This window comes from Camelina sativa, chromosome 17 (assembly GCF_030686135.1).
Source record: "Camelina sativa cultivar CO46 ecotype springtype chromosome 17, ASM3068613v1".
Classification (NCBI taxonomy): Eukaryota; Viridiplantae; Streptophyta; class Magnoliopsida; order Brassicales; family Brassicaceae; genus Camelina; species Camelina sativa.
The window spans coordinates 34575427-34603184 of NC_141896.1; the positions used below are offsets into that span (position 1 = coordinate 34575427).

The window sequence follows — 27758 nt, forward strand, 5'->3', positions numbered from 1 at the left end:
ATCAAACGAATGATATGGAGCATCAGAAAATTATGGTATGCTTAAAAATGGGTACATATCACAAGTCAGATATAATGGTGGGTGTGTGGAGTCTTTGGATAAATACTCGAACCTATTTTATGGAGTTGTTCATCTATGCACAGTGCATACAACATTGAGTGATAGTCTGATAGATCAACCAAGAAGGTCACAACTCATCATCAGTTAATGTCAGTAAATTAACCAAGAGGATAAAAATCGCCACTCAATTTCTTAGAAAAATGTCAGTAAAGTAAAGTCAACTCACCAGGTTTTTTATTAAAAAAAAGACAGAGAAGATAAAAGGACAGAAGCAAAAAGAGACAGATCTATCACTCTAATTACTGACTTGAGTGAGAGAGGGATTCGAGCTGAGAATAGAAGAACAATTCTTTCGAAGTTATTGGGTCCCTTTCCTCGTTCGCGAATCTCTGTCATCTCTGAGGGTTCATCAATGGAACCGCCAGTCATAATCGGTGCGCTAATATTAGATGTTCACGCTAAGCCATCAACCGCACCGATCTCAGGAACCACCGTCCCTGGCCAGGTTTTAAAATTTGGACTCTCTCTTTGTTAGACCTTTTTCTTGATTTCTTGTGCGCAATTGTGATAATTTTGTGTTGGTTTGAATTTGATTAAGTAATTAACATTTAAATATTTCTTGGAAAATTTGATAAAAAGGTTCGATCTTTCTCGTTTATAGGTGTTGTTTACGCCGGGCGGTGTAGCAAGAAATGTAGCTGATTGCATCTTCAAACTTGGAATTAAATCTTTCATGATCGGTACTTTGGGCCTTGATGGTCCAGGTATATTGTGTCGTCGATTCATTTGCAAAAGACATTGGATCAATCATTTTTGTTTTTTTGGCTTCATTGGACATTTCCTGGTAGCTTAATTCTGGTTTTTTTTTTCTTTTTTCTTTTTCTGTATTTCAAACACAGCCAATGTACTATTGAAAGAGTGGAAGCTCTCCACTGAAGGTAAAGACTTCGCCCTATAGAGTAAAGCAAACTGATGCATTATTCAGTTGCAAAGTCTGCTCTTTTACATGTGTATGAAACATCAACCCTGTTTATGAATCTTGTTTCATTTTCAATATCTCAACTTTGTAAGTCCTTTTTCTCTGTCTCTGTTTCTTTTTCCACTTTGGTTGAAAAACTCTTTTCTTGGGTCGACGATGTTGCAGGAATCTTGAGACGTGAAGACATCAGTACTCCCATTGTCTCCCTTGTATATGATACGAATGGAGAAGTTTCGGCTGGTGTTGCTGGTGTCGATGCAGTTGTACGTACCTTTTTCTTTTGATGTCTTATCACCGTACTATAGAATGATCAACCAAATAATAAAAATTGGGAATGAAGGATGTTGTTGTTGTACTTCATTGGATAAGTAAGTTACATTTACATTGTTTTTACTGGGACAGGAAAAGTTTCTGACACCTGCGTGGATCCAGCGGTTTGTAAACAACATAAGCTCAGCGCCTGTTCTAATGCTAGATGCAAATCTTAGCACTCTTGCTTTGGAAGCATCTTGTAAATGTAATGCTTATAGCTTTCTCACTTTGATTGTTTCTAACCATCGTTTTATCTGTCTTCTTAACGTTTTCCTTCTTGAAGTGGCTGCAGAGTTCAATGTTCCTGTATGGTTTGAGCCTGTGTCAGTCACAAAGTCTCGGAGAATCGCCTCAATTGCCAAGTATGTGAGTGCCATGTCTCCATACTCATGAACATTAGAGTCTTTTGGTTCTCTATGGTTATTTGCAAACCAACATATTTAAATTTTGTTTCCTAATAGATGACGATAGTGTCCCCAAACCAAGACGAACTCATAGCAATGGCCAACGCTCTCTGTGCCAAGAATTTGTTCCACCCCTACAAATCAGAACTGTCCATCGAAGGCATACTCCACGCGCTAAAGCCAGCCATTTTGATGCTTCTTGAAACTGGTATTAAAGTAGTTATTGTAACCCTTGGATCCAATGGAGCTCTCCTTTGCTGCAAGGGGAACCCCAAAAAGGCTCTGAACATAAACCGGAAGTTCCCTCTAAGTGGAGAGATTTTCAAACGTATACATTCTGTATGTTCACCAGACCGGTTTTCTGAACTTGAATCGTATCGCAGCTCGAGTCTTTTCGCAATGCATTTCCCAACCATACCAGCCAAAGTCAAGAAGCTGACTGGTGCAGGTGATTGTCTGGTAGGTGGCACAGTCGCATCACTAAGCGATGGGTTAGATATAATCCAGAGTTTAGCTGTTGGCATTGCTTCTGCTAAAGCAGCAGTTGAGTCAGACGACAATGTGCCTCCTGAGTTCAAGTTGGATCTTGTTTCCGGTAATGTTCTGACTCTGAATTATGATTTAAGTTTTCGGTTTTATTGGGTCTGAGCCGGTTTACGTTTTTGGGTTTGGTTTGAACGTACAGAGGATGCAGAGTTGGTGTACAATGGGGCGAAGATGTTGATGGTTCATCAGTCGATGCTATGAAGGGATGATCTCGTTGTTTCTTTTGTTAAAGCTGTCATTGGCCTTACTAATTGTTTTATTTTATGTAACAATATAAAATTTTCTTTTTAATTTCTATAATTATTGCTGACAAAAGTAGTTTAGTGGTTTATTAAAAGCCTACAACTATCAAATAAAGTATTTGCTCGCAGAAAATAAAGTTTGATATTCACCGTTGAAGCACCGAAGCTAAGCAGAGCAGCGGCTTTTGTGGTTTTCAACGGCGGAATAAATGAAACGGCAAGAAGTTTTCTCTAGTAATAAAAAAACAGCAAAACATTTATTAAACGGCGAGTAGTTGGTTCCTCAGAGTTTGAAACACCATGAAGTGCAATTTAATTAAATTACAAAAAAAAGCGCTCTATAGAAGAGATTAGAGACGTCGTTACACACTGACACAACTTTTACATTTTCTTCTCTCTTTTGTCTTGTCACAGAGATGATATCAGAGAGGAGGCCTAAACCCTAATTTCATCGGAGAAGAAGATGTGGAAGAGAGGGGAAAAGTGTGAAGATAACAAGAAGTGAAGCTGCATAAAGAAGAGTGTGTGGTGTTACTTGACGTGCCAGAATCGCTACTCAGATTAATTCAGTCTCTCCATTTCAGAGTGTGGTGTTATTTTGCGAATTGGCATGTCGATTTGGTATATTCATCGGCGCTTTGAATTTTGTTTTGTCAGATTTGGTATCCTTTACCCATCCGAATCAGTTTTCTTCTGATTGATTTTAAGGGTTTTATGTTCATCTTACTACCACTGTATGATTTTTAAAGCATTGATACTTGTGTTTATAGTTGAAGAAGGGAGATTACAGCTTATCACAGACAAGGAAACCAAGGGAGTTGTTTCTTCTGTCAATGCCTTCAACGGATAACTTCTTGCTGCTATTAATCAAAAAATTCAGTTGTATAAGTGGATGATGGACATAGTAGCAGCTTAAACCTATTATATGCCCTTGGACAAACTAAGAAAAAAATGCTTTTTAACCTATAAAAAAATTTTCTGAGTTTATACATTTTTGTTTTGCCTCTAGCTTACAAAGTTTTTTTTTGTGTATCTCTTTAACTTACAAATTTTTTGTGTGCCCCTTTTTAGCTTACAAAGTCTTTTTTTGTGTATCATTTAGCATACAAATTTTTTTTTGTGTCCCTTTCTAGCTTACAAAGTTTATTTTTCATGTCTTTTTAACTTACAATTTTTTTTTTACCCCTTTTCTTATACGTAAATGGCCCTTTAATTTATGTACCTGGGGCGGTCGCACTGTCCGTTTTCCTAGTTAAGCCGGCACTGGATGGACATCACGGTCACATACTAGCTCTCTACGTACAGACCCGTGGAGACTTCATCGTTGTTGGTGACCTCATGAAATCAATCTCTTTATTAATTTACAAGGTAAAACGTTTTTCACACAAAATTGGCTTCCATCTTCTTGTGAATAATACATATGTCAAATGTTAGATTATTATTATGTTCAAAAGAACTGACCCATCTTCTTGTGAATAATACATATGACTATTTTTGCGTTTGTTTTAAAGCACGAGGAAGGTGCAATCGAGGAAAGAGCTCGTGATTAAAATGCAAACTGGATGATGTTAATCTACCTTGGTGCTGATAATTGCTTCAACCTATTCACACTAAAGAAAAACAATCTTCTTAAAATCATACAGTGGTAACATAACAAGATTCAAACTTTTTCGTTATGATTTTGTTAATAAGTTTTTACTTGTGTTCTTTTTTACTTGAATGTGTGTCAAGTTTTTGAGTGTCAAAAATGTAACCCATACACTTGTACACAATTTTTCAAAATTTTAAATTTATAGAACCTCATTAGTTTCTACCATTGGACTATGTAAAAAATAACAAAACTTCTAAGTATCTAAACTTGTGTTTTTGCATTATTATTATTGTAAATATGATTTGGAACCCTTCGTGGAATCCATACCGCTGGAGATGCTCTATAATGTTAGAATGGCTAAATAGTACTCCCTCCGTTTCAAATTATAAGATGTTTTAGAGAAGTTTAATATAATAAATGATGTTTTCAAGTTTCTATGCAACTTTTAGATTAGTTTAATATTTTATATTATGCAGTATTGTTTCTGACTGAACTTGTTAAAAGTAAAAATTTCTTAATCTACGTGTTTTACTTAAAACATCCTATATTTTGAAACGGAGGGAGTATTATATACTCCTATTTTTCTCAGTCACGAAGTCGTCATTCCCGTAAACTCTATATACGTGCGTGCGTGGATTTACTGATTCCGCATGAGTATTTATTTGGTTAAAAATAACAGCACTACCAAGTACCAAACTTGATAAATGATATGCTCAAATTAAACCCTAGAGTTACTCTTTCAAATTAAGAGGTCAATATAGTACTTAGGGATTGAATCCACAAAGACTCAAGATCAAACACAATGGATTATAGAGTTTTGTTATTACGCTAAACAAGTTAATTTAATTGAAATAACAATGCAAAATATTAAATAAAACTGTTGTAAATTCAGAAGATCGAAAAGTTAGGCCTAGAGAATTTCTCAGGAAATTACAGATTATTAAATCAGGAAATAAATAGGATTAAAGCAATTAAGAACAGATCTAGAACTCTAAACACTTTTGTAAAATAAATCAGTTCTCACTGCAAATATTATCTAAATTTAAAACCAGAAAATCCAAATATCTTTGCAAAATTCTAGGTAATAAATCAGCTTTAAAAACAAGTTTAGATTGTTCACAAAATCACTAAAGCAAATCTCTTTGCAGAAAGTAATTTTGCTCATCAAAAGGTTTTATCAGGAAAATCAATTATATTATCATATCAATTTATTTTCCTAGGTTATTAATTCTAGATGGCCAATCAATGATTAATAATGAAGAACAACCTATGATGAAGATCTAGAAAGATATTGAATCCTAAATAAAGAGATCTAACAATTAAGAAAAAGAAAAAAAAGGAGTAGAGAAACGAAAAATCAGAAAAAAAGAGAGAGGTATGGCGACAACGGCGGCGATTTTTCGATCTCGGTTTTGAGCGATGTGTTCCGATGAGTTTGGGAGACGGAGAGAGGAACTCTTCCGTTCTCTGATGGGTGAGAGAAAGCAGGGTCAGATCGGAAGTCTGACTCTTTGTATCAAGAGGTTTCCTTCGATTTTCTCTGAGTATGGATTTAAATCAGGAAACTCGATACAATCGGATCTTAAGGATTTGATCTGGTTGGATTTGCAATTCCATTACTGGGATAATGAAAGGATTGTGTTTGCGGGCTTGATTGGGGATTTTCGGATTCGCTGGTATTTAAGGAGACGATTGGAATCGTATATTTGCGGGTCTTGATTATACGGTTTCATTGCTTAGGAGGGTGTTGTTTATATTCTGTGTGGATCTTGGGATATGGAATTGATGGTGGGAAGAGTTTCGGGTGGTCTCTTAGGATCCCGTTGATTGGGATTTTCCATTATTGGCGACGAGGTTATAGGATGGATATTCAAGTATTTATTTGGGACCTGGTTCTCTTTCGTTCCATCTGGGCTTCATTTCTTCTCTTATTCATTAGTTCTATCTGGTGTGTTTTGCGGTATATTGCTGTGGTTAGTGCTCGGGTCTTGGTGTTGGTGGCTTTCTCTATGTCTCAGTCAATGTTTCTCAAGGGTAAGGCTCCTTTGGTGCGTACGGAGACTGTTAAAATCTCCAACTCGGTAATGGCTCAAAGGATTCAGCAGTTTTCTCTTACCCTTATAGGGAGATTGATGAATCCATCGATGCAACAAATGGAGTTTCTGGTGTCCACTATGCCTAAGATATGGAAGCTTGAAGACAAAGTGGTAGGAGCGGATTTGGGGCAAGGTATATTTCAATTCAATTTCGCAGAAGAGTCTGATATGCAAGGAGTCTTACAAAATGGTCCTTACCATTTTGATAGCTGGATGATCTCTTGGTGAAGTGGGAGCCCATCATTTCCTCAACTTACCTTCAGCTATCAACTTTTGGGTGAAGGTTTCTGGTATTCCAATGCACCTTTGGGAGTTTGCTACATTGGAGGCTATTGGCAAGAAGATTGGGTTTATTCGAGACATTGATGAAGAAACCGGCAGCGTTTGTGTTACAGTTAATGGCTTAAACCCCCTCCTCTTCAAGATGGTGGTGCCATTTGAATCGAGTGATGAAGTGATTGTTTCACTGGAGTATGAAAAGTTGACAGGTTATTGTGACAACTGCTACCGCCTCACTCATGATGAGAGAAGTTGTCCGGAGCTTCAAAAGGGAGTTGGAGGTCAGGGTTTTGAAAATCAAGGGGATAAGCGTGGAGCTCAACGTCACCAGGGGGTTGCAAAACAAGGTGCTTTTCATACTGATGATGGCTGGGAAAAGCCCAGGAAGTCGGTTAAGAGAGCCTTGGATTTTTAGGTTCACGATTCTGTTCCTGGGGTGGGTAGTTCTGGTCATTACCAACAGGATCGACAGTTTGGTTTGGTTTCGTATAGTGCAGCAACGAAGGGTTTGGGAGGCAAGAGTGGGGGTCAGATGGGTTCACGAGAGTTCATGGGTCAGTCTTCTTCCCATCCCCTTAACCGCAAAGGGACAGGAAAGGCATGGCCAAAGCCCATGTATAAGGCTAAAGTTGGTCACAAGGACACGCAGTTACAAGATATCTTTGGTGGGAGTTCCGCGGGTCCTGATCAAGGTATTCCGCTTCGAGATTCAGAGATGGAGAGCTCTCCTAAAAACGGAACTGGGAAGGTCGGACTTGAGTCGGAGTTTGACGAAGCTAACGATGATCTCCTTGAGGAAAGGGAAGCTACAGAGGAATATCTTCATGAGGAAGATGAGGTCGCGGATGATCAGGGTAATACGGTTTCGGTAGAGATGGGGTCGGGAAATCCAGCGACTAAGGAGGCCAATCTCCAAGGTATTTCTTCATCCTCTTCGCTTGACTTGGCTGTGAGTGTCGTGAGTTCAGCTTTACAAGGGGTTAGTTTAGGTCAAAAGACAAAAGAGGTAGTACGGAGGTCGTCGAATCAGACTAAAACTGTAGTCAAAAAATCGAATGTAGTCAAAAAACCGGCTGTGTATTTAGCATCTCCCGGTAAACACCTGCTAGCTAAAGCTTTGTCTAAATCTGCAGGTGCAGGTGAAGGTAACAAACAGAAACGGCCAGGGAAGCAAGGGAACAAGGCCATGGATGGCAAACCTGCTGGTGGGGGTCGACCAGTAACAAAGGGGATGGTGGCTCTCCTGAAACCACCGGCTCAAACGTGAAAATCTTGAGTTGGAACTGTCAGGGAATTGGGGCAGACCTGACAGAGAGTTATTTGGGAGATTTGTGGAGGAAGCATCGTCCGGATATTTTATTTTTGTCAGAAACCAAAAAATGTTTTTCTTATTTACAAAAATTTCAGAATAAATTTGGTTATGAAAAATCGTATACTGTTGAACCCTGAGGGGCAAGTGGTGGTTTGGCTTTATTTTTTAAAAATGAGTTAAATTTATCTATTCTCTTTGATAATGATCGTATTATTGACACACAAGCCTTGGTTGGGCAACAATTGATATTTTTGTCTTTTGTTTATGGGGATCCAGTCCCTCAACATCGCAAAAAAGTTTGGGATAAATTAATAGATATTGGGTCTTTTCGAATTGATCCCTGGTTTATTATTGGTGATTTTAATGAGTTAGTTGGAAACCACGAGAAGCAGGGTGGTGCCTTGCGACCAGCATCTTCATTTCAACCTTTTATTTCAATGCTTCGGCATTGCGGGATGCTTGAATTTCCTTGTTATGGAGAACAATTATCCTGGCGAGGGAACCGTTGTAATAATCAAGTGGTTAGATGTCGATTGGATCGAACCTTGGGTAATGAGGATTGGCATGGGTTTTTTCCAAATTCGAAAGTGGACTATCTGGAGATGATTGGGTCGGATCATAGTCCAATTTTAGCAACCTGTTTGACAACAATTCGGAGACGGCAAAGGCAGTTTAGGTTTGATAAACGATGGTTGGGCAAGGAAGGTTTAGTTGGGGCGGTTGAGTCAGGGTGGAACCAGACAAGGAACTTTCAGATTCCGGGTTTTGTCGATAAGATAAGGAATTTTAGGAATTCGATCTCCTGGTGGTGGAAAAATAATGTTAGTTCTGGTCCATCTGTCATTGCTTCCTTGAAGACGGTGCTTCATGAGGCGAAAATGGATGATTTGATTCCAAAGGCAGAAATTAGGGACATTGAGAGGAAACTAAAAGAGGCGTATCGTGATGAGGAAATTTATTGGCAACAGAAAAGTAGAAAATTCTGGCTAAGGGTGATGGATAATATTTTGGTAGCTCAGGAGATGTTCCATGGGCTAATTACTAATCGTCGGTGTAATTCGGAGTTTTTGGCTTTCAAAACGGATATGAGTAAGGCATATGATCGGCTTGAGTGAGATTTTTTGGAGGCGGTTATGGTCCAATTAGGATTTGATAGAAAATGGATTTCATGGATTATGTGGTGTGTCTCGTCAGTGTCGTACCAAGTTCTCCTGAATGGTCAACCCCGGGGTTTTATTAGGCCACAGAGAGGATTACGGCAAGGAGATCCTCTGTCGCCTTATCTATTTATACTTTGTACAGAGGTATTGATAGCTAATATCAAAAAGGCTGAAAGGGAGCATAAAGTAACGGGTATTTCCATTGCCCGTAGTAGTCCTACTATCTCGCATCTGTTGTTCGCTGATGATAGTTTGTTCTTTTGTAAGGCAGAGGCTACGAAATGTAGGACGGTAATGGATATAATAGGTAATTATGGTAGAGCCTCAGGTCAAGAAGTTAATCTGGAAAAGTCATCTATCATATTTGGGAAGAATGTCCCGGAGGATATACGATCTCAGTTGAAATCCGTTATTGGTATTTTCTAAGGAGGGCGGTATGGGCTCCTATTTGGGTATTCCTGAAAACCTGCAGGGTTCAAAAACTAAGGTTTTTAGTTATGTCAAGGATCAATTGGATGATCGAGTAAATGGCTGGTCTGCAAAGCATTTATCGAAAGGTGGTAAGGAAATTATGATTAAATCAGTGGCTTTGGCACTTCCAACACATGTTATGTCATGTTATAAATTACCACAGGAGTTGACATCTAAATTAACGAGTGCTATCTCCACTTTTTGGTGGAAATTTAATGATAAGGCTCGAGGTTTGCACTGGGTTGCGTGGGACAAACTATGCAAAGATAAAAGTGAAGGGGGTTTGGGTTTCCGAGCTTTGGAACAATTTAATGACGCTATGCTGGCCAAACAGTTTTGGCGATTAATTCACAATCCGTCGTCTTTAATGGCCCGAGTGATTAGAGGACGGTATTTCAGGAACAAACATCCTCTTATGGCAAAGAAACCGAATAATCCTTCCTTTGCCTGGCGGAGCATTTTTTCAACTAAGGGATTGGTGGAACAGGGTGCGCGATGGGCTGTAGGTTCTGGTTGTTCCATTTCGGTTTGGCGGGATCCATGGTTACCGGATATTCGTCCAAGATCTGCAAATGGTAGGGGGAGGTTTTTGCTCCCGAGTTTGATGGTTAATCATTTAATTAATCCAGTTACAAAGGATTGGCATTTGCCTATTCTAGAGGAGTTCTTTGATCCGGTGGATATACCACTTATTCGGAGTTTGCCGGTTAGTAAAACTTCTCAACCCGATAGATTGTTATGGCATTATACTAAGTAAGGCAGGTATTCGGTAAAGTCAGGTTATCGGTTAGCCTGGGAATTAATAGCAGAAGTGGAGTACGGGCCATCATGCAGTTCTCTGCGGGCTCAATCCTGGAAATTAGATGTACCTCCGAAGATTCAACATTTTTTCTGGCAAATTGCCTCGGGTACCCTTCCAGTGTTAGAACGGCTCGCGTATCGGGGAGTTCGTTGTGATGTTTTGTGTTAGCGGTGCAGTTTGGCGACGGAAATGGAGACTATTAACCACACACTGTTTGTTTGCTCCCGGTCGCGTAGTATTTGGGAGTTGGTCCCGATGCTGTTGGAACCGGGAGGTTTTCCATTTCCCTCGATTTATGCGAATTTAGATTTCATATTTTGGAGGGCGTCTTCTCAAGGCGGGGCTTCTGATATCATCTCTTCTCTCCCCTGGATTTTATGGTCACTTTGGAAAGACAAGAATAAAAAGGTTTTCCAGGGTATTGAGCTAGAGCCAATTGAGATTATAAATCAAGCGGCAGCTGATAAGCTAATTTGGGAGGAAGCCAAATCTTATTCAGTGAACAATCCCCTTCCTCCACCCGTAGTGGAGGTGAGGGATTCCTCCATCTTCTGTCAGGTTGATGGTTCATGGAAAGGAACCGACCCTTTTCAGGGTTTGGGTTGGTGGTGCTATAATGGTGATGATATTACGCTTCTTTTGGGAGCTCGGAGCCTCAGACGTGGCCTTTCTCCCCTACATACAGAATTGCAAGCACTGATCTGGGCTATGGAGTCTTTACTGGTGGCTGGAGTGAGTTGTCAGGCATTCGAAACGGATTGTGCGGAGCTTGTTACGATGGTGCAGTCGCCAGATGATTGGCCCGCTTTCACGAAATTATTGGAGGATTTCTCGCAGCTTCGCTCCTTCTATCCATCCTTCTCCCTAGTTAAGATTCCCCGCGACGTCAACGTAAGAGCAGATTGTCTTGCTCGGTCTTCAAGATCTTTACCTTCCAAATCGTTATTTGTAAACTCTTATCCTCCTGTTTGGGCAACCAATCTTGGAGTTCTCTTTTAATTAATTATTAATGTTTGGTTGAAAAAAAAAAAGATCTAACAATTCATAAAATCCTTGTGAAAAACCCTAAACCTAACAAGCAAACTACTTAGACATGTTTAATGAAGAACAAGACATAATTCTGAATAATAAGCAATTGAAATTAAAAGAGTAAAGAGGGAGTTCAAGAATTTTTCTCTCAAAGCAGTTCAGATCTCTCTCCCAAAAGCTCTCAAAATATCACAGGGTTGCAGAAAAATAAAACTTGCTAGAATAAAACTTGAGGGTTGGTAAAACCTAAAAATACTATTTATATGTCCTAAAACACATCAGGGACTTGTGTTGCAAATATGGAAAACTTCGGGCAACTTTGTAAAACTTCCAAATTTGTGATTCTTCATCGGCTGATCATGGTGTCGATTGATGCTAAGGCAGTGTCGATCGACACTCACTCTCTGTTCTAACTCCGAGTTGATTTCCTTCGGTTAAATGCTCCAAAATGATCCAAATTGCTCCACTTTGCTCCTTCTGCGCCAAAGTCCTTGATAACCTGTAAAGACTCAAAAACAACCTACAAAATAAATCAAAGGACTCTAAAAGACTCCTTATATCATGGTTAAAAGCCACAAAAACCATGATATATCAACTCCCCCAGACTTAGCCTTTGCTTGCCCTCAAGCAAAACATAAGCTTAGACATGTGAAAGAGGTTTGAAAACAGGGAACTCACTCAACTGCATGATGATTCTTATTTGCACTCTTCATTTACCTGACTTAAGAACTTACTTCTTATACTTAACCTTGATAAGCATCAACATTCCTTACTCAAATCCCACAATCCTCTAGAATCTCTGAAATTTCCATTGTCATCTCATTACATAAATTAAAGCAAGTACAAGTGAGTTCTTACCTTGGGTGTATTCATCAGTGGCATATGGATTCTCTTCAGGCCAAGACATTCTTCTTACATCTCCTTTCCTCTCCCTTTTCTCCCTCCCAAATTTTTTTTTCTTTTCTCTCTTTTCTTAATCAAAGGTGTAAGCGAATACCGGGGTCATCGGTAATTTACCTACCCCTCGCTTCCAAGCTTTGTGTGATCATTTGACTCAAGAGTAGAAAAATGAGGTCACAGGTAATTTACCTACCTCTCTAAACTGATCAAAATCATCTCATCTTTTATTCTCTTTTTTTTTTTTTAAGCACTGAAGGGAAGAGAGAGGGGAGACATACTTTGAAAAATTGCACTGTCTTGTATGGCCCGAAGAAGAAGTCTAGTCCAGTGATTTCCAACCCAAAGTAAGAGATTAAGTCCGGTTAAAATCCTGATAAAATTTGAGACAACGTTAGATCAATCAGATATCCATTGAATTAGGGCTTTCAGGATTGTTGATAAGACTCATAGTCTTTCTAAGCTTCTGTTCTGAGATCAAGCATAAACAAGTAATCATTAGAGTGTTAGCCAAATAAGAGAAATCATTAATCATGATCATAATTCCCAAAGACAAAAAGAAAATTTTTGAAAAATTTGACTCAAACTTTATGGTTTTGACTGACACAACTGAAACTCAAAAACAAAAACGTAGTTAGTAGACAACCTCCCCCAGACTTAAACAACATTATCCCCAGTGTTATCAAGCCTAAGATTGGCAAAAGAAATATATAAAATAAATATAAATAAAAATCAAAAGAAAAAGAATAACCTACGAGTGGGTTGCCTCCCACTAAGCGCTTGTTTTTAGTCATTAGCTTGACTGTTTTGAAGCTCAGGCATCGGGTGGATCAGAACATGGCAAAGAATGCTTCTGATAGGAAAGTCTCTTTATCCAAGGTGGTGTATAAGCTTTAGGTGCATGAGGTCTTCCAAGAATGTGAAGAACATGACCAGGGCGGGATTTAGGGATGGGTTTGCTTCTCTTATGTCCTGCAAAATCATCAACCGAAGAAATAAGCACTCTACGATAATCTCGTGGCTTGGTTAACTGCAAAACAGTTTTTGTACCTTTGAAATTCTTATTAATGATTTGAGGAGGATTAGGTGCAGAAGATGCGTACCTTTGCCTTACCTGAGGACTCTGGAGTGTGGAGTGAGAAGTTTCCTGTTTAGGAGCAGCTTTCTGGCTTGGAGCATCAGTTGTGAACAAGTTTAGTCTCGGAGGTGGAGGAGTGTCGACCGATGCTGATGGTGTATCGATCGACACTAAACCTGTTGCTCGTGTAGCAGAAACTTTTTCAACAGAAAAAGTCTGTCCATCAATAGTAGGAGCCCTCCTCAGCTTATCCATCTCAAAGTTCATACTCAATCCATCCACATTCAATGATATGTGCCCCTTCTTCACATCAATGATGGCACCAGCTGTAGCCAAGAAAGATCTTCCTAAGATGAGAGGATCATTAGGTTCTTTATCATACTTCAACACCACAAAGTCAGTGGGAATCATGAAGTTCCCAACCTTAACTGGAATATCCTCTAAAACACCTTTAGGAATTCTTCGGGAGCGATCAGCCAAGATAAGAGAAATCTGAGTTGGCTTGAATTCTGTCATCCCAAGTCTCACAGCAACAGAATGTGGCATCAAGTTGATACTAGATCCAAGATCACAAAGTGAATGAGCAAACCTTCATGTGGAGATAGAGCAATTTAACACAAAACTTCCAGGATCTGGTAACTTCTTAGCAGTCCTACACTGAATTGCTGCACTCACTTTCTCAGAGACTACCACTTCTTGCTTCCTCTCTTTCCTCCTTTGAACAGGCTGGTTCAACAGAATTGCACTAACATCCTTAGTTAGCAATGCTCCTTCCTCAGGGCTCAAACCATTTGGTACCATTCTCTTAACATAGCGCTTAATCCCAGGATAAAATTTGACTGCATCAATCAAAGGAATCTCAATCATTACCTTGTCCATCATTGCCTTGCATCTAGCTTCCTCAAGCTCCTGCATGGACCTTCTTGGCTTAGGAAAAGGAATCTTCGGTTGGTACACTCTTTCAGCAGCTGGAACATGAGACTTTGCAGTTTTGAGTTCTGTCTAAGATGAGTGTCGACTGACACCCAGGTGGTGTCGATCGACACCATCATCTGGAGCCGACAGATTTTGCGATTTCTCTCCTTTTTCTGCACAAACAATTTCACCATCATCTTCACCTCTCACTGATATGACATTACAAGAATGTTTGGGATTTGACTCAGTTCTCCCAGGGAGAAATCCCTCTTGCCTTTTGACGTATCCAACTGTTTGTGCAACCTGACTTTCCAGCTTCTTGACATGAATGTTCAAAGCTTCAAACTTCCCATTAAGATCATGTAGACATTGTCAAGCTTCCCATTGAAAGTCACTGTCATTTGCTCCTGACCTTGCACTCAAGCATAGCTTCCATCTTACTACTTTCAGCTGTTTTTGGAGGAGGAGATTGATATGAGTTATGGCCATAATTCCTTGTGTACCCAGTGCCCTGTTTCTGCTGCTGATACTCTGGCTTGGAAGTGTAGCCTGAAGAGTTCCCACTGTAAGGCCTGTTGCCTTGCTGATTACTGAATCTCTGACCCTGATTTCCATAGACAAAGTTGACATCTGCTTCTTCATTCCCTGTCCCAGGTTGTGGCTCAAATGTCTCAACTTCATCAGCAAAGTGAACTGACTTCTTACCCACAGGGAGATTATGAACTGAATCAAGTTTGGCATTAACATAAGCAAGCTGGTTTGCATCAAACCCTCCATGCAATCTCTTCCTTTCAGTATCTGCTCTCTTAGTGCTATTGCTGGAAGCCAAATTCTCAATCAAAGCTTCAGCATCTTCTGGAAATATCATCTTGAAGTTTCCATGGCTTGCAGCATCCAAAGCTAGCTGATATTCCCAGTCAATTCCTCTAAAAAAAAAAAATACTCAACAGCTGCACCATTGAAAAACCATGGTGTGGACAGTCCCTCTGATAGGCTTTGAATCTCATCCAAACTGCCTTGAAAGCCTCATCTGGTCTCTGTTTGAAAGAGGACAGCTTGACTCTTAGCTCATCTGACATTGCATCATCATAAAAGTAGTTGAGAAAGGCCACTTTAACTTGTTGCCAAGATGTCAAAGATCTAGCTGGCAACTGTTTCAACCATTGGGATGCTTCTCCTGCAAGTGAATATGGGAAAAGCTTGCAGTAGATGTAGTCTTCAGTCACTCCATTGGCTTTGATACTAGTCACCAGGTCTTCAAAGTGCTCAATATGGTCCAGAGCCTTCTCATTTGGCAGGTTAGAGAAGGGTCTTTGTCCAACTAGCTGGAAATATGCAGGCTTCAAGTCAATGTCATTCCTTGGGAATGGAGGTGGAACAATTGCAGAGCCTTTTTCATACATCAAATCAGCTCTGTTGAAGTCTGCAATAGTCCTGATCAGATCCCGGTTTTGATCCTGTCTTCGAACTGGGTTCTGGACGTGGTTGGCAGCTCCAAGTACGTCTGCTGGAGGTGGGTGTCGATCGACACCCAGTTGGTGTCGGTCGACACCATCAGCCTGCTGGTCTCCGACAACGATTTCAGCAATTATGTTGCCCTCAGCATCAATCTTTTGGCCCTGCTCATTGCGCAAGTGGCCCTCTTGATCTCTCAATGCACCAGCCTCATCACGCATCAGAATGATTGGGTTAACCATCTTCAAAGATTTGGCTGCTTTTCGGTTTTCACGCTCAAGTTTTCCCAACTCTTGGTTTGAAAGATTACAATAGGACCAGTCTTGCTGCTCCTTGTGTGAGGTCTAGGAGGCATGCACCTGAAACACCAAAGAGAGGAAAAACCAAAACGTGTAAGTAGAAAATAAAAAGAAAATTTAGACGAAATTAAAAACTCAAATCTAATGGTAGATCAAAGAGTCTCCGGCAACGACGCCAAAATTTGATATGCTCAAATTAAACCCTAAAGCTACTCTCTCAAATTAAGAGGTCAATGTAGTACTTAGGGGTCGAATCTACAAAGACTCAAGATCAAACACAATGGATTATAGAGTTTTGTTATTACACTAAACAAGTTAATTTAATTGAAATAACAATGCAAAATATTGAATAAAACTGTTGTAAATTCAGAAGATCAAAAAGCTAGGCCTAGGGAATTTCTCAGGAAATTACAGATTATTAAATCAGGAAATAAATAGGATTCAAGCAATTAAGAACAGATCTAGAACTCTAAGTACTTTTGTAAAATAAATTAGTTCTCACTGCAAATATTATCTAAATTTAAAACCAGAAAATCCAAATATCTTTGCAAAATTCTAGGTAATAAATCAGCTTTAAAAACAAGTTTAGATTGTTCACAAAATCACTAAATCAAATCTCTTTGCAGAAAGTAATTTTGCTCATCAAAAGGTTTTATCAGGAAAATCAATTATATTCTCATATCAATTTATTTTCATAGGTTATTAATTCTAGATGGCCAATCAAGGATTAATAATGAAGAACAACCTACGATGAAGATCTAGAAAGATATTGAATCCTAAATAAAGAGATCTAACAATTCATAAAATCCCTGTGAAAAACCCTAAACCTAACAAGCAAACTACTCAGACATGTTTAATGAAGAACAAGACATAATTCTGAATAATGTCTTGAGAAAAAAAAAATCAATTGAAATTAAAAGAGTAAAGAGGGAGTTCAAGAATTCTTCTCTCAAAACAGTTCAGATCTCTCTCCCAAAAGCTTCAAAATCTCACAGGGTTGCAGAAAAATAAAACTTGCTAGAATAAAACTTGAGGGTTTGTAAAATCTAAAAGTAATTTTTATATGTCTTAAAACACGTTAGGGACTTGTGTTGCAAATATGGAAAACTTGCAGTGTCGATCGATGCTAAGGCAGTGTCGATCGACACTCACTCTCTGTTCTGACTCCGAGTTGATTTCCTTTGGTTAAATGCTCCAAAATGATCCAAATTGCTCCACTTTGCTCTTTCTGTGCCAAAGTCCTTGATAACCTGTAAAGACTCAAAAACAACCTACAAAACAAATCAAAAGACTCTAAAAGACTCCTTATATCATGGTTAAAAACCAAAAAAACCATGATATATCAATAAAAAAAATTACTCTATAGCCTATATACCATATAGAATATTCATCTCATTCTTTTTTTGTTTTCTTAGAAGTGTTTGTATATATACTAGATTAGGCCCGCGTATTAACGCGGATATAAGAAAAATATGTAAAATTTTAAGTTGTATTTAAACTATTAATTTTATTTTATTTGATTTTTTTTAACCCGATTTAGAGTTCACACACTCCATATGAAATACAATTTCTTTTGTATTTTACATGATAATAAAATTAGATTTTAATTCTTTGTACTCAATTTTAATGACATTTATAATTTTCATATCAAGAAAAATGTGCATTATATCAAATTTATATCATACTTAATATTTGTAAAAAACTAAAATCAATAAAACATAATTCTCAAAAAAAAAAAAAATGAAAACTAATTTTATCTCATATTTGAAAAGTAACAATATCTTAAATATATTTATTTGATATTTTGTAATCTCATACGTAATAGTTTTACTACATGTCCAACTAATTTTAAATAAAACTATAATAGCATTATCATAAATTAATAAAAAATTCATAGACGTTATCATGAGAAAATTATTTGTTTATTTAAAAGTGAATATCTACAATTATTTTTCTTTTAGGATTAATAATTGACAGTATAATTTATGTAATTATGGTATTATAGTAATTAATTATATAATTTTTTAATTCTTTTTCTTATAGAATTAGTCATTTAAAATTAGAATTAGTATTATTTTTATATACATATATGAACTATCTTTTTATATTTATTAAATTGTTTAAATTTTTAATTTTTTTTTATAATTTATAAATATGTTAAAAAAAGCTTTTGTATAACACATGGCAAAATTTTTAATTGTTAATATTGACACGTGTCGCGATCACATTAGTTACTAACTTTGAAAACTAAAGTTTATATAAAAACATAATATTAAATAAGCTATCAAATCATTCACCGATTGAAAAACTTAAGAAAATTACATTAATTTCTTCTTTTTCTTATATTGTGTTAATCACTAATTTTAACATATTAAACCTTTTAATACTTTAATCATTTTTCTGTATAAATTTCTTTTTACTATATGATTATAATAAATAATTATTATTATTAAATTGCAAATATTTTTCTTATTAATTGCACATATTTTCCTATTGAAATTAGTAATTGAATAGATAACTTTCCCATTAGAATTAGTGATATAATATATTACTTTTGGTTTTATATACTTTCAAAAATATTAATTGTAATCCTTTTATTTTTATAAATTTTTTAATTTTTTATAATTATTAAATAAAATTTATTTTCACACATCAAAATATTATCGATACACTTGACACGTATCGCGATTATATGAATTATTAACTTTGAAAACTAAGGTTTATATAATAAGATATTAATTACTATGAACATGTAAAAAAATAAAGTGACAGTTAGCGAAGTGTTTCTAGCGTTAGAAATTAACTTAGGATATAAATATAATGCCCTTGCCTAGTTACAAGTTTTGCTTGAAAATTTTTGTTTACTAGAAGTCTAGAACACAACGTGTTACGTAGACGAAACAAAAACACAAGTGACATTTGTTAAAGACGTAAACGAAATTTTTTGTTTTACTAACACAAGTGACATTTGTTAGAGACGTAAAAGATTTCTAGGAAACAAAAACAAGTTTCTTTCTTTTTGCACAAAGTAGAAAGCGATTATTTTCCCTAACATATATCACATTTAAATGTATCTTTCTTAAAAATATTAGAATCAGAGCAAAAATGCAAAATGGGACTAAAAAGAGAATTTGTTAGAGTGGGTTCTTTTCTCTGTAATCCATCTGTTCCACCATTTATAATTTTCTACTTTTGTGTATACTTTTCATTTTCTTCATTCTTTTCACGGCGGGATTTGGCGGCGGTGCACCGCCCTTGGGCGGTTGTGCAACTTTCTTTTGGTCTCCAATTGTAAGTTGTGGTGCAACTTTCTTTTTGTCTCCCATTGTAATTACTTGTGAAATTTAACGTGTGTGACAATTTGGTTTATATAGATTTGTTTCTATTACTTACTAGTCACGAGTAAATGACTAGTCGTTAATGACTCTTAGGTATTATTATTAGTAGGTGTAGCGCCACATATTGATTTATTAGTTTTTAATCATTTTTAGATTTTTTTAAACTCTGTTAATATATATAGTTACTTTAAAAAAAAAATTACAAAATATAATATCTTATTATATAAAATTTAGTTTTCAAAGTTAGTAATTCATATAATCGCGATATATATCAAATATATCGATAATATTTTGACATATGTGAAAATAAAATTTATCTAATAATTATATGAAAATTAAAAAATCCTAAAAATAAGAAGATTACAATTAATATTTTTGAAAGTATATAAAACAAAAGTAATATATTATATCACTAATTCTAATAGGAAAGTTCTATTAAATTACTAGTTTTAATAGGAAAATATGTGCAATTAATAAGGAAAATATTTGCAATTTAATTGCAATTATTATTCAATTTAATTGCAAATACTATTCATTATAATCATATAGTAAAAAGAAATTTATACAGAAAAGTGATTAAAGTATGAAAAGGTTTATTGTGTTAAAATTAGTGATTAACATAAGGGTGAGTTACTAGAATATTGCATAAAAGCTTCCTTATTACAAAAGTAACATACAATTGTTTGTAATGACTAGACTAACACCTTGTACCTATACTACCCCTGAAACTAGTGTTGAGAAAAAACGTAATTACGGCTAATGCCATTAGGAAAAAAAAAAAAAAACATTGGAAGTTGGGACTAAGTCTACCGATCCTTTGATGGTAGATTTATACACGTGGACTGATTAAAGGTGTACGTCAGATATTTTTGGTACACTTAGTTGTAGTCTTGGTACACTTATCGGTTACTGTAGATGGTACACTTAGTTGTAGTGTTGGTACACTTATCGGTGGACGTACATGAAATCGATTCGTTAGATTAAGTTGGTAGAGGAATTTCCCTTTGATGATAGACTTTTGTTTTAAGCGCGTGTAGCGGCAAACGTAACAGGGTGGGAAGATATTTATGGTAGACTAATGGCATATTGGGACAGATTTATGCGACAGCCTTCTCTCCTTACAGATATTTTTGGTATACTTTGTTTGTTTTTTGAAATAGTTTTCGTAGTGTTGTGGTAGGCTTCTTGTCCGTGGTAGATTTAGTAAGCAAGATTGACAGCTGTAAAGTCTTACCAGAATAACACGAATTTGTTTGAGCTGGCAAAGACAGTCGAGCGTTGCGATAGACTTATTGGAAGAAGATCTAAACACCTTTACTGTTCTTCCGATCTATGGTGTTCATGTAATAAAGTTTGTAGCAGATTCATCAATCGTGTTCTGTTTGTCTGCCGGAGCAAACGTCTTTTTCCTACTCAGTTTCTTTAATCTTTGATCTCGGTTCATCCATGGAAGAGCAAGATATCGTATTGGCGTGTGGGAGGTGGAGGGTAGACAAAAAGCGCTGGTTGTTTGATGTTGATACTAGGAAAGGGTGCAGGATTATAGTTGCCGATAAAGAAACAAAGTTTGAAGACTTTACTGCTATGGTGTACGATGACTTTGGTTTCTGTGAAAGAACTTCCGCGATAAAGTTGAGCTATATGTTAGATAGATATAAAAAAGCGGATGTTATATGCCACCGGTGATTGTTTCGAATGGTCGGCAGTTTCAAAACTTTCTCAAACAGCATAGGAGTGAACTCATCCGGCTATGCGTTGAGGTCGAAGCTAAATCTGGTGAAACCTTGTTCGAGGAAGTTAAACCGAAAACCCCAGAACCAACACCCAAGACCCCTGAAGTCGTTGTAGATGATTTCGTAGGCGTGGCAGAGGAAATGGGAGAGAAAGATGATGAGTACGAGAGTCGGAAGGAAGACGGTGAAGATAATGTAGGAAATGATCTAGATGAAGATGAAGCAGATGACGAGGACAACAGTAGATTTGATTACTGTGACGACAACGATGGTGCAAGTTCAGGGGATGAAGACTATCTGCTGTACTCCAACTTCGCCCCGGATGAAGCAGAGGAATCATTGGACGACGGACCTGGGGGTGGGTCTTGTATAGAGGAAAATGTGTGTAACACAGAATCAAATAACCGTACCCGCAAGACTAACTCTGCAACTGATGCAATTGAGAAGGAGGTTCGCAAAATAGAAAACGGAGGTGGTGATATTGCTGTGGGGGATAAGTTTGATAGCAAAGAAACATTGGTGGCAAGGTTGAGGGTGCTGAGTGTATTAGATAAATATGATTACAATGTTCGATATTCAACGCCCGTTTTGTTAATCGTTGAGTGTTGGGTAAAAGGTTGTAAATGGAGAATACGAGCTTCAACCATGGGTGATTCGCCGGTGTTTCATATTCGCAGATATTGTCGTGAACATACTTGCTCTGTTACGGAACGATATGGCCGTAGCCGTAATGCTAAACCACCAATCCTAGCTCAATTATACAAGGATTATGTTGGTGGTGTGGGAAGTTCTGTTGTGCCAAATCTTGTTGGGGATGGGCTCAACCTACGATATGGTGTACAGGTTGGCTACTGGAATACTTGAATATGTTTGTTTTATGGTTGGCTCTGTGAGTGTACTTGTTTATAGGGTGTACAAACATATCGTAGCTTAAGTTTGTTGAGTTTGTCAGAAATTAGTTGATTCTATGGCCTGCACTGCACATATATATAATTCGATCTAGTTGATAGTGTTTAGTGCTGATGTCTTTTACTGACCATTTTCATATAATAGCTTGGCTACTGGAAGGCACATCGTACACTTATAAAGGCGCGGGAGTATGTTAGGGGTACACCTGAAAGTGGATACGCTGAATTACCGGCATATTTATACAGGCTGAGGTCCTCTAATCCGGGGACCCTTACTAGACTGGTCGTTGATGCAGAAGACAGATTCAAGTATGTTTTCATTGCGATTGCTGGATGCATTAAGGGTTTCAGGTATATGCGGAAAGTTGTAGTTGTAGATGGAACCTTTTTGAAAGGTGAATTCAAAGGGACTCTTCTGATAGCGACAACACAAGATGGGAATTTTAATATTTTCCCTCTGGCGTATGCGGTTGTTGATACAGAGAACGACGTGTCGTGGGAATGGTTCTTTACTCAATTAAGTAGTGTAATTCCTGATGATGAAGAGCTTGCACTGATATCTGACCGGCATAAATCTGTTGGTAAAGCTATCGCTAAAGTGTACCCCCTGGCAAGTCGAGGAATCTGCACTTATCATCTTCACAAGAATATTATCCTGAGATTTAGTGGGAGCGAAACATTCCGGCTGGTAAAAAAAGCAGCTGCAGCGTACCGTGTAGTTGATTTCGAAGAAATCTTCCAGCAAATTCAAGAAGCGAATCCGCAACTGCATGCTTACTTGGTTCGTGCAGATGTAACCAAGTGGAGCAGGGCGCACTTTCCTGGTGATAGGTACAACTTCAACACAAGCAACATTGCAGAATCGCTAAACAAAGTACTGAATCCTGCCAGAGCCTATCCCATTGTAGAGTTACTAGAAGCTGTTCGGAATATGTTGACACGTTGGTTTGCTACAAGGAGAAAACAAGCTGCCGCAATGCCAACTTTACTAACCAAAGGAGTGGAGAACCTGTTACAGGTGTGACATTCATTAACATATCCATCGATATATATGTTAACGAAAGGCCCGAAAAATGTTAGTGGATATGTTTTGTTGTTTTGGTTATATGAACTTACGCTTTGATTTACTCATAGGCACGTATTGAACAGTCAAGGCGTCTAAAGGTTCAAGAAATTGATGAAGATTGATTTGAAGTAAGTGGTGGTAACTCAACGAATGTTGTCAATCTGAGGTATAAAAGGTGTTTATGTAGGCGTTTTGATCTAGAGAGGATGCCATGCGTACATGCTATCGCAGCCGCATATACGGCCAACGTATCAGTTATAAACCAGCACCATCCATACTTCCGCAGAGACAGCCTCTGCAGTGGGTATGCGGAGGCGATAATGCCGATAGATACATCCTGCATCGTTCCTACTGATATTACACCGTCTAGATGTAAACCGCCTTTTGTTAGGAATCCTCCAGGAAGGCCAAAGATGACGAGGAGGAAGTCTTTTGTCGAGGTTGCGTTGGAGACGAAGCGGCCCCGCAAACAGCATGCTTGTTCTCAGTGTCAACAGGTTGGCCACAACCGTACAACATGCCCAGCTAATACGTAGTGCATGGGCGACAATAGACGTGTTATCTTTAATTGGAGTGAGGATAATACTCTTTTTTCGTAAGTGCCAACATAGCTTTTTGTAATATGGTTATGATGGCCCTTTTTAATTTCTAAGCCCACATTTTTGTTTAACTATAATTGTTGGAGAAATTGTTGCCGGCTGTCCTAAATGGGCCTATTACTCGTGTGGGCTTTTTAGAAATCTCAAGCAAACGGTTTTCTGTTTGAATAAGAAGCTTTTTAAAGCGAAATATATCTGTTTGTGGCCTTTATATGGTCCATTAGAGAGGACATAATTCGATGGTTGGATAGTGTTGACATGTTCACTTATCGTAGATAACTATTGTTATGTACGTACATATATTGCGGAGTACTTAATTTTATATTTTGTTGACAAAACATAACCATATATTATCCATAATCAGCGTAACATTGGGTTCATTCAAAAGTACAAACACACCGGGGAAAAAAAAGTTAATAAATTGCATAGATCTGTGCCGGTTCTTTAAATAAATATGGTACACTCCCTGAGTTCTCCCTTTCGCCCATATGGTTCCTTTATTCTCAAGGTACTGTATTCTCCCCTACGTGCTCCATTATATGTTCTATATAGTAACGTCCAGCGATTTCAGATCTGCGGTAAATATAGAAAGTGTATTAACGTATTTGATAGTAGCAACAAATACAATTAGGTCTTTTAGTAGGAAAACAAAGAGCTTACATCTCCTTGTGATGTTCCATTCCCTCGAAATCTGGTTTTATATAGAACAGCGAAGAGGCGGTTGTGTTGACGAGGCAAGGAGCACCTTCAGAACATTTACAAAATTAGTTGTATATGGTTTCACAAGGCTGGTTTCCTTATCTGATCTATCAAATCGAACATACCTTCGTAGCTTCCAACCTTCCAGAACCGCAAAATACAAAAGACAGGTTCGGATGTAAAAGTAAGATGACACCCGAGTGCTTCCCAAGCATTTATGAAGCGAGCAGCATAATCATCTAGGGCACGACACTTGAGGGTTTCATTCCTACGATTTTCTCAGGTTAATATTGAACGGGTATACGAAATAACTTTAAATGTAAATGTATTGAAAAGGTAGCACAAATCTCCTTTACCTCCCATTCAGTAGGGTGAGGACAACTTCATTGGCCGCATTTGCCCCCTCGAGTAATCTTCTGTCTTCCACCCCAACTACACACCCACAGACATCTGAAACCGGGGTAGACACATACTTTAAATGTTACGACCTATGTATTTTGATATGAAATTGTCTACTAACCTATTTATTTAGTATGAGGCCTAAAAACTAGTGATAATCACAAATATATCAATTAGCAAACGTTTTTTAACGTTGTTTCAAACGATTTGTGTAATTGAAAATTGAAGATAAGCGTACCGAATGATATGGGATGGGTAATTCTCCCTCGAGATATATCACCCAAATCTTCGAAATGGAAGTAGTGTTTTTGATTCACCGGTGAGAGCAGGCCCATCGTCGACTCATCAGTAAATTTGATTTGGAAAGGATGATGTGTATTCCTCTCCCTAAGTGTTGGCTGGATGACCTTGAAATTCCTAATTTCATACCAATCACCATCATAGATATACTTCCTCATTTTCTTATAGGTCCCTGGTAAAAACGCCACCTCGATTGTGTCACCCTACAAAATTGCATATCAATTGTATAGAAGACCACTGCGTTGGTTAACAACTTCGTGCAAATATTTTACAAAGCAAAGTGGACTAACCCGTGTATCAGCAAGGAGCAGAACCCGCTTCCAAAAGAACTCAGTAACATACCACGAATTCAAGACCTTCGCTTGGATAATCCAATTCGTTTTTCCTGGTCTAAGATCAGCGATGGCATCAACTCTAAACTCCATGGTTTTTTCTGATAAGATCCTGTTACTCGTGTCTACCCTGGGTTTGGAAAGGAGACAGGGTGATGCTATTTAAATAAAACAAAACGTCGCGACTCTTCGCTTTCTTTGTTTTTCTTCGGGTTTATATTTCAAATTTACTTTAATTCGTAGTTAACATATTAAAAACCATAATTTAATTGCCGGTCCAGCAACATTGGAGGCCCAATGCGAAAAGAAATTGTATTGTTTACTTTAAAATTGTTTTTCTCAGTAAGGCCGATGTAATTTTTGAAATTTTTAAATGGGTCATCAACTCAAACTCTAAAAATTGAGGCCTTCTGATGTTTGTTCGAATGGGCTTATTAAATTTGACCGAATGTTGTTTGAGTTTAAGAAATAAACAACAAATCCATACCGAATGGGCTTATTAAAATTGAGGCCCGATACCTTGAAATCATAGGGATGTGAACACTTCCCGACTTCACCAACCGAATGCACAGTAGTAACAAAACAATACATTTCTCGTACCAAACGTAAGGACCCATGTACCCACACACACTTTGTTGTACATACACAATTGGCAGATATATCTATTGTGTATAGTTCTTTTGCAAGATAGAACAGTTACAAAAGGAAAGGAAACAACATCAAGTGGTACATGCTTAAAAATAAGTAGAAGAGAAAACCATTGAAACAAAAGGCCGGATTCAGTCCGCGTAAAGCCTATGACGTAGATATTAGTACTGCATTTATAACAGAAGGCATTTAGATGAAACGTTTAGGGCGAAACATCTAAAGAGATAATATAACTAAAGGATCTCGGATATAGATTTCGCCAACCACCAAAGGCCGCAATTGTTGCACACCATGTCATAGTCTCGATAGTTGAGAGAGTACAGACCATGCTCCAATAAACACAATTTAGCACATTCCAGAGAAGGGATCATAGGGGCAATCGGATAGACGAATGTATCCTTGTACGTGTTTTCTCGCGCCGTCTGATATCTACCCAGCAACATGAACAACTCCCTGCCCAAAATCCTTGTTTGAGTTGTATTTAGTTGGTAGTGGTATTCCAAAAACAGGTAAAGATAATGACCCGCCATGTCGAGGTTCCCATGTAACATAGAAAAAAATCCACATGCTAGTGTGGCATCATCTCTTGCGGGTACGTTACGAGTTAGAAGTGCAATACCTTCCTCAATGTCGCTTTCCTCGGCAACAACCCGGAGACCTTCGTAATAGATTGCCTTTTCGTTCCAGCGTCAAGGCATTTTTCGAAGATACGCCGGTGCATCCCTTCCTCTTTTATTCTACGATTTCGATGATGTAATTTTTGGAACCAAGAAGGATGGCAAGTAATGCTGGAGATGTTAGCATCCTTGAGAACTTGAGGCCTAAGCGCTGTTTTGACTCCTCGAGGTCCTGCCTTGACTATTGGAGCTAGGTAGTTCAAACCATCAACTGCGAGAAACCCGAAGATGATAATCAACATCTCATCTGGTAGATGAAGCATTTTTTGAGACGCAGACGCCATCTTGCTGTGATTTTTCAGTAGGAACTACAACTTGTACAGAAGGGTGTTTGAAGAACACAAAGTTCAAGTTGCACTCAGTGGGACTGGTAATTATAATTTATAGAACGCTAACGAGATACGTATTTAGCTAACACCCTACCCGTTTATTGTTGTAATGCAACGTGACAAACGTCACTTACTACTGTTTAATTAAAACTCGCTGAGATATAAATCACATCACGCTGAGATAACACGACTTGGGGGGTAGGAGTTGTCACTTCGTCCAACCTACTGCTGTCATGTCTACCCTAAGTAGAGCCTAGCGGAATTTAAGAGAAATAATTGTCTAAGTAGTGTATAACGCATTTGACATCCTTTTATTATAGTGGCGCCACGTATATACTAATACGAAATAGAAGAATCTACGTCAGCGGATATATTTATAATTAATTTGCATACAGGGGGTTTTGCTCACCCAAACAATAATTGCATAAATGGAGATAATGCCTGAACTATTCCTTCCCATTCTACGAACACGCAAATTGCAACTCCTAATACGTACAAGGCCTAAAGTATATACTATTGTACGTACACTAAACGTACATTCTCTTGAACGTACACTGAAATTATAAACGTAGTTATTACACTAATATCTTTCAGGTTGTGTACGTCTTAGTATTATATATAAGTGGTTTTGCAATGGGTAGGTACGAGTTTTAGGCACCCAACCTCTTAGTTTTCGTAAACAACATATTAAGTAGCGATAGATTCCGCGTTCTTATGAAGGATACAACCTAGGTGTTACATGAACCAAAATGGTAGTACAACAGGGAGACATTGTAAACGGATTTAGTTGCCGTAGAAGGATT

At 37.8% G+C, this 27758-nt stretch overlaps 3 protein-coding genes across 5 annotated transcripts; 2 read left to right on the forward strand and 1 right to left on the reverse strand.

The window, feature by feature from the left end:
* The first annotated feature begins 87 nt into the window (after nt 1-87).
* On the forward strand, nt 88-2616 carry LOC104758236 (pseudouridine kinase). Of its 3 annotated transcripts, none has more exons than XM_010481066.3 (8): nt 88-565; nt 722-824; nt 960-998; nt 1205-1302; nt 1442-1556; nt 1635-1717; nt 1813-2350; nt 2441-2616. In XM_010481066.3, the coding sequence occupies exons 1-8, from the start codon at nt 473-475 to the stop codon at nt 2500-2502; spliced, it is 1131 nt and encodes a 376-aa protein (XP_010479368.1). In that variant the 5' UTR covers nt 88-472; the 3' UTR covers nt 2503-2616. The 3 variants fall into 3 exon arrangements, 2 of the variants coding, with proteins under 2 accessions (XP_010479368.1, XP_087350507.1); XR_015586314.1 differs by having other exon boundaries at nt 145-565; nt 1635-1713; XM_087494381.1 differs by having other exon boundaries at nt 328-565; nt 960-1070.
* Nucleotides 2617-23178: 20562 nt separating this feature from the next.
* Nucleotides 23179-23508, forward strand: LOC147924718 (uncharacterized). The gene has a single exon (XM_087496914.1). It carries the CDS (start codon nt 23179-23181, stop codon nt 23506-23508), a length of 330 nt encoding a protein of 109 aa, XP_087353040.1.
* Nucleotides 23509-24074: 566 nt separating this feature from the next.
* Nucleotides 24075-25394, reverse strand: LOC147924719 (uncharacterized). The gene is made up of 6 exons (XM_087496915.1): nt 25260-25394; nt 24908-25172; nt 24627-24702; nt 24396-24538; nt 24232-24316; nt 24075-24144 (listed from the first exon to the last, which is right to left on the reverse strand). Exons 1-6 carry the CDS (start codon nt 25392-25394, stop codon nt 24075-24077), a joined length of 774 nt encoding a protein of 257 aa, XP_087353041.1.
* Between the last annotated feature and the right edge of the window lie 2364 nt (nt 25395-27758).

Coding starts and splice junctions, on each gene's coding strand:
- LOC104758236 (XM_010481066.3), top strand. CDS start 473: ATGGAACCGCCAGTCATAATCGGTGCGCTAATATTAGATGTTCACGCT. Junction 825..959: donor TTTGGGCCTTGATGGTCCAG/GTATATTGTGTC, acceptor TTTCAAACACAG/CCAATGTACTATTGAAAGAG. Junction 999..1,204: donor GTGGAAGCTCTCCACTGAAG/GTAAAGACTTCG, acceptor ACGATGTTGCAG/GAATCTTGAGACGTGAAGAC.
- LOC147924718 (XM_087496914.1), top strand. CDS start 23,179: ATGCCATGCGTACATGCTATCGCAGCCGCATATACGGCCAACGTATCA.
- LOC147924719 (XM_087496915.1), bottom strand. CDS start 25,394: ATGGAGTTTAGAGTTGATGCCATCGCTGATCTTAGACCAGGAAAAACG. Junction 25,173..25,259: donor TGCTCCTTGCTGATACACGG/GTTAGTCCACTT, acceptor GCAATTTTGTAG/GGTGACACAATCGAGGTGGC. Junction 24,703..24,907: donor TACCCATCCCATATCATTCG/GTACGCTTATCT, acceptor GTGGGTGTGTAG/TTGGGGTGGAAGACAGAAGA.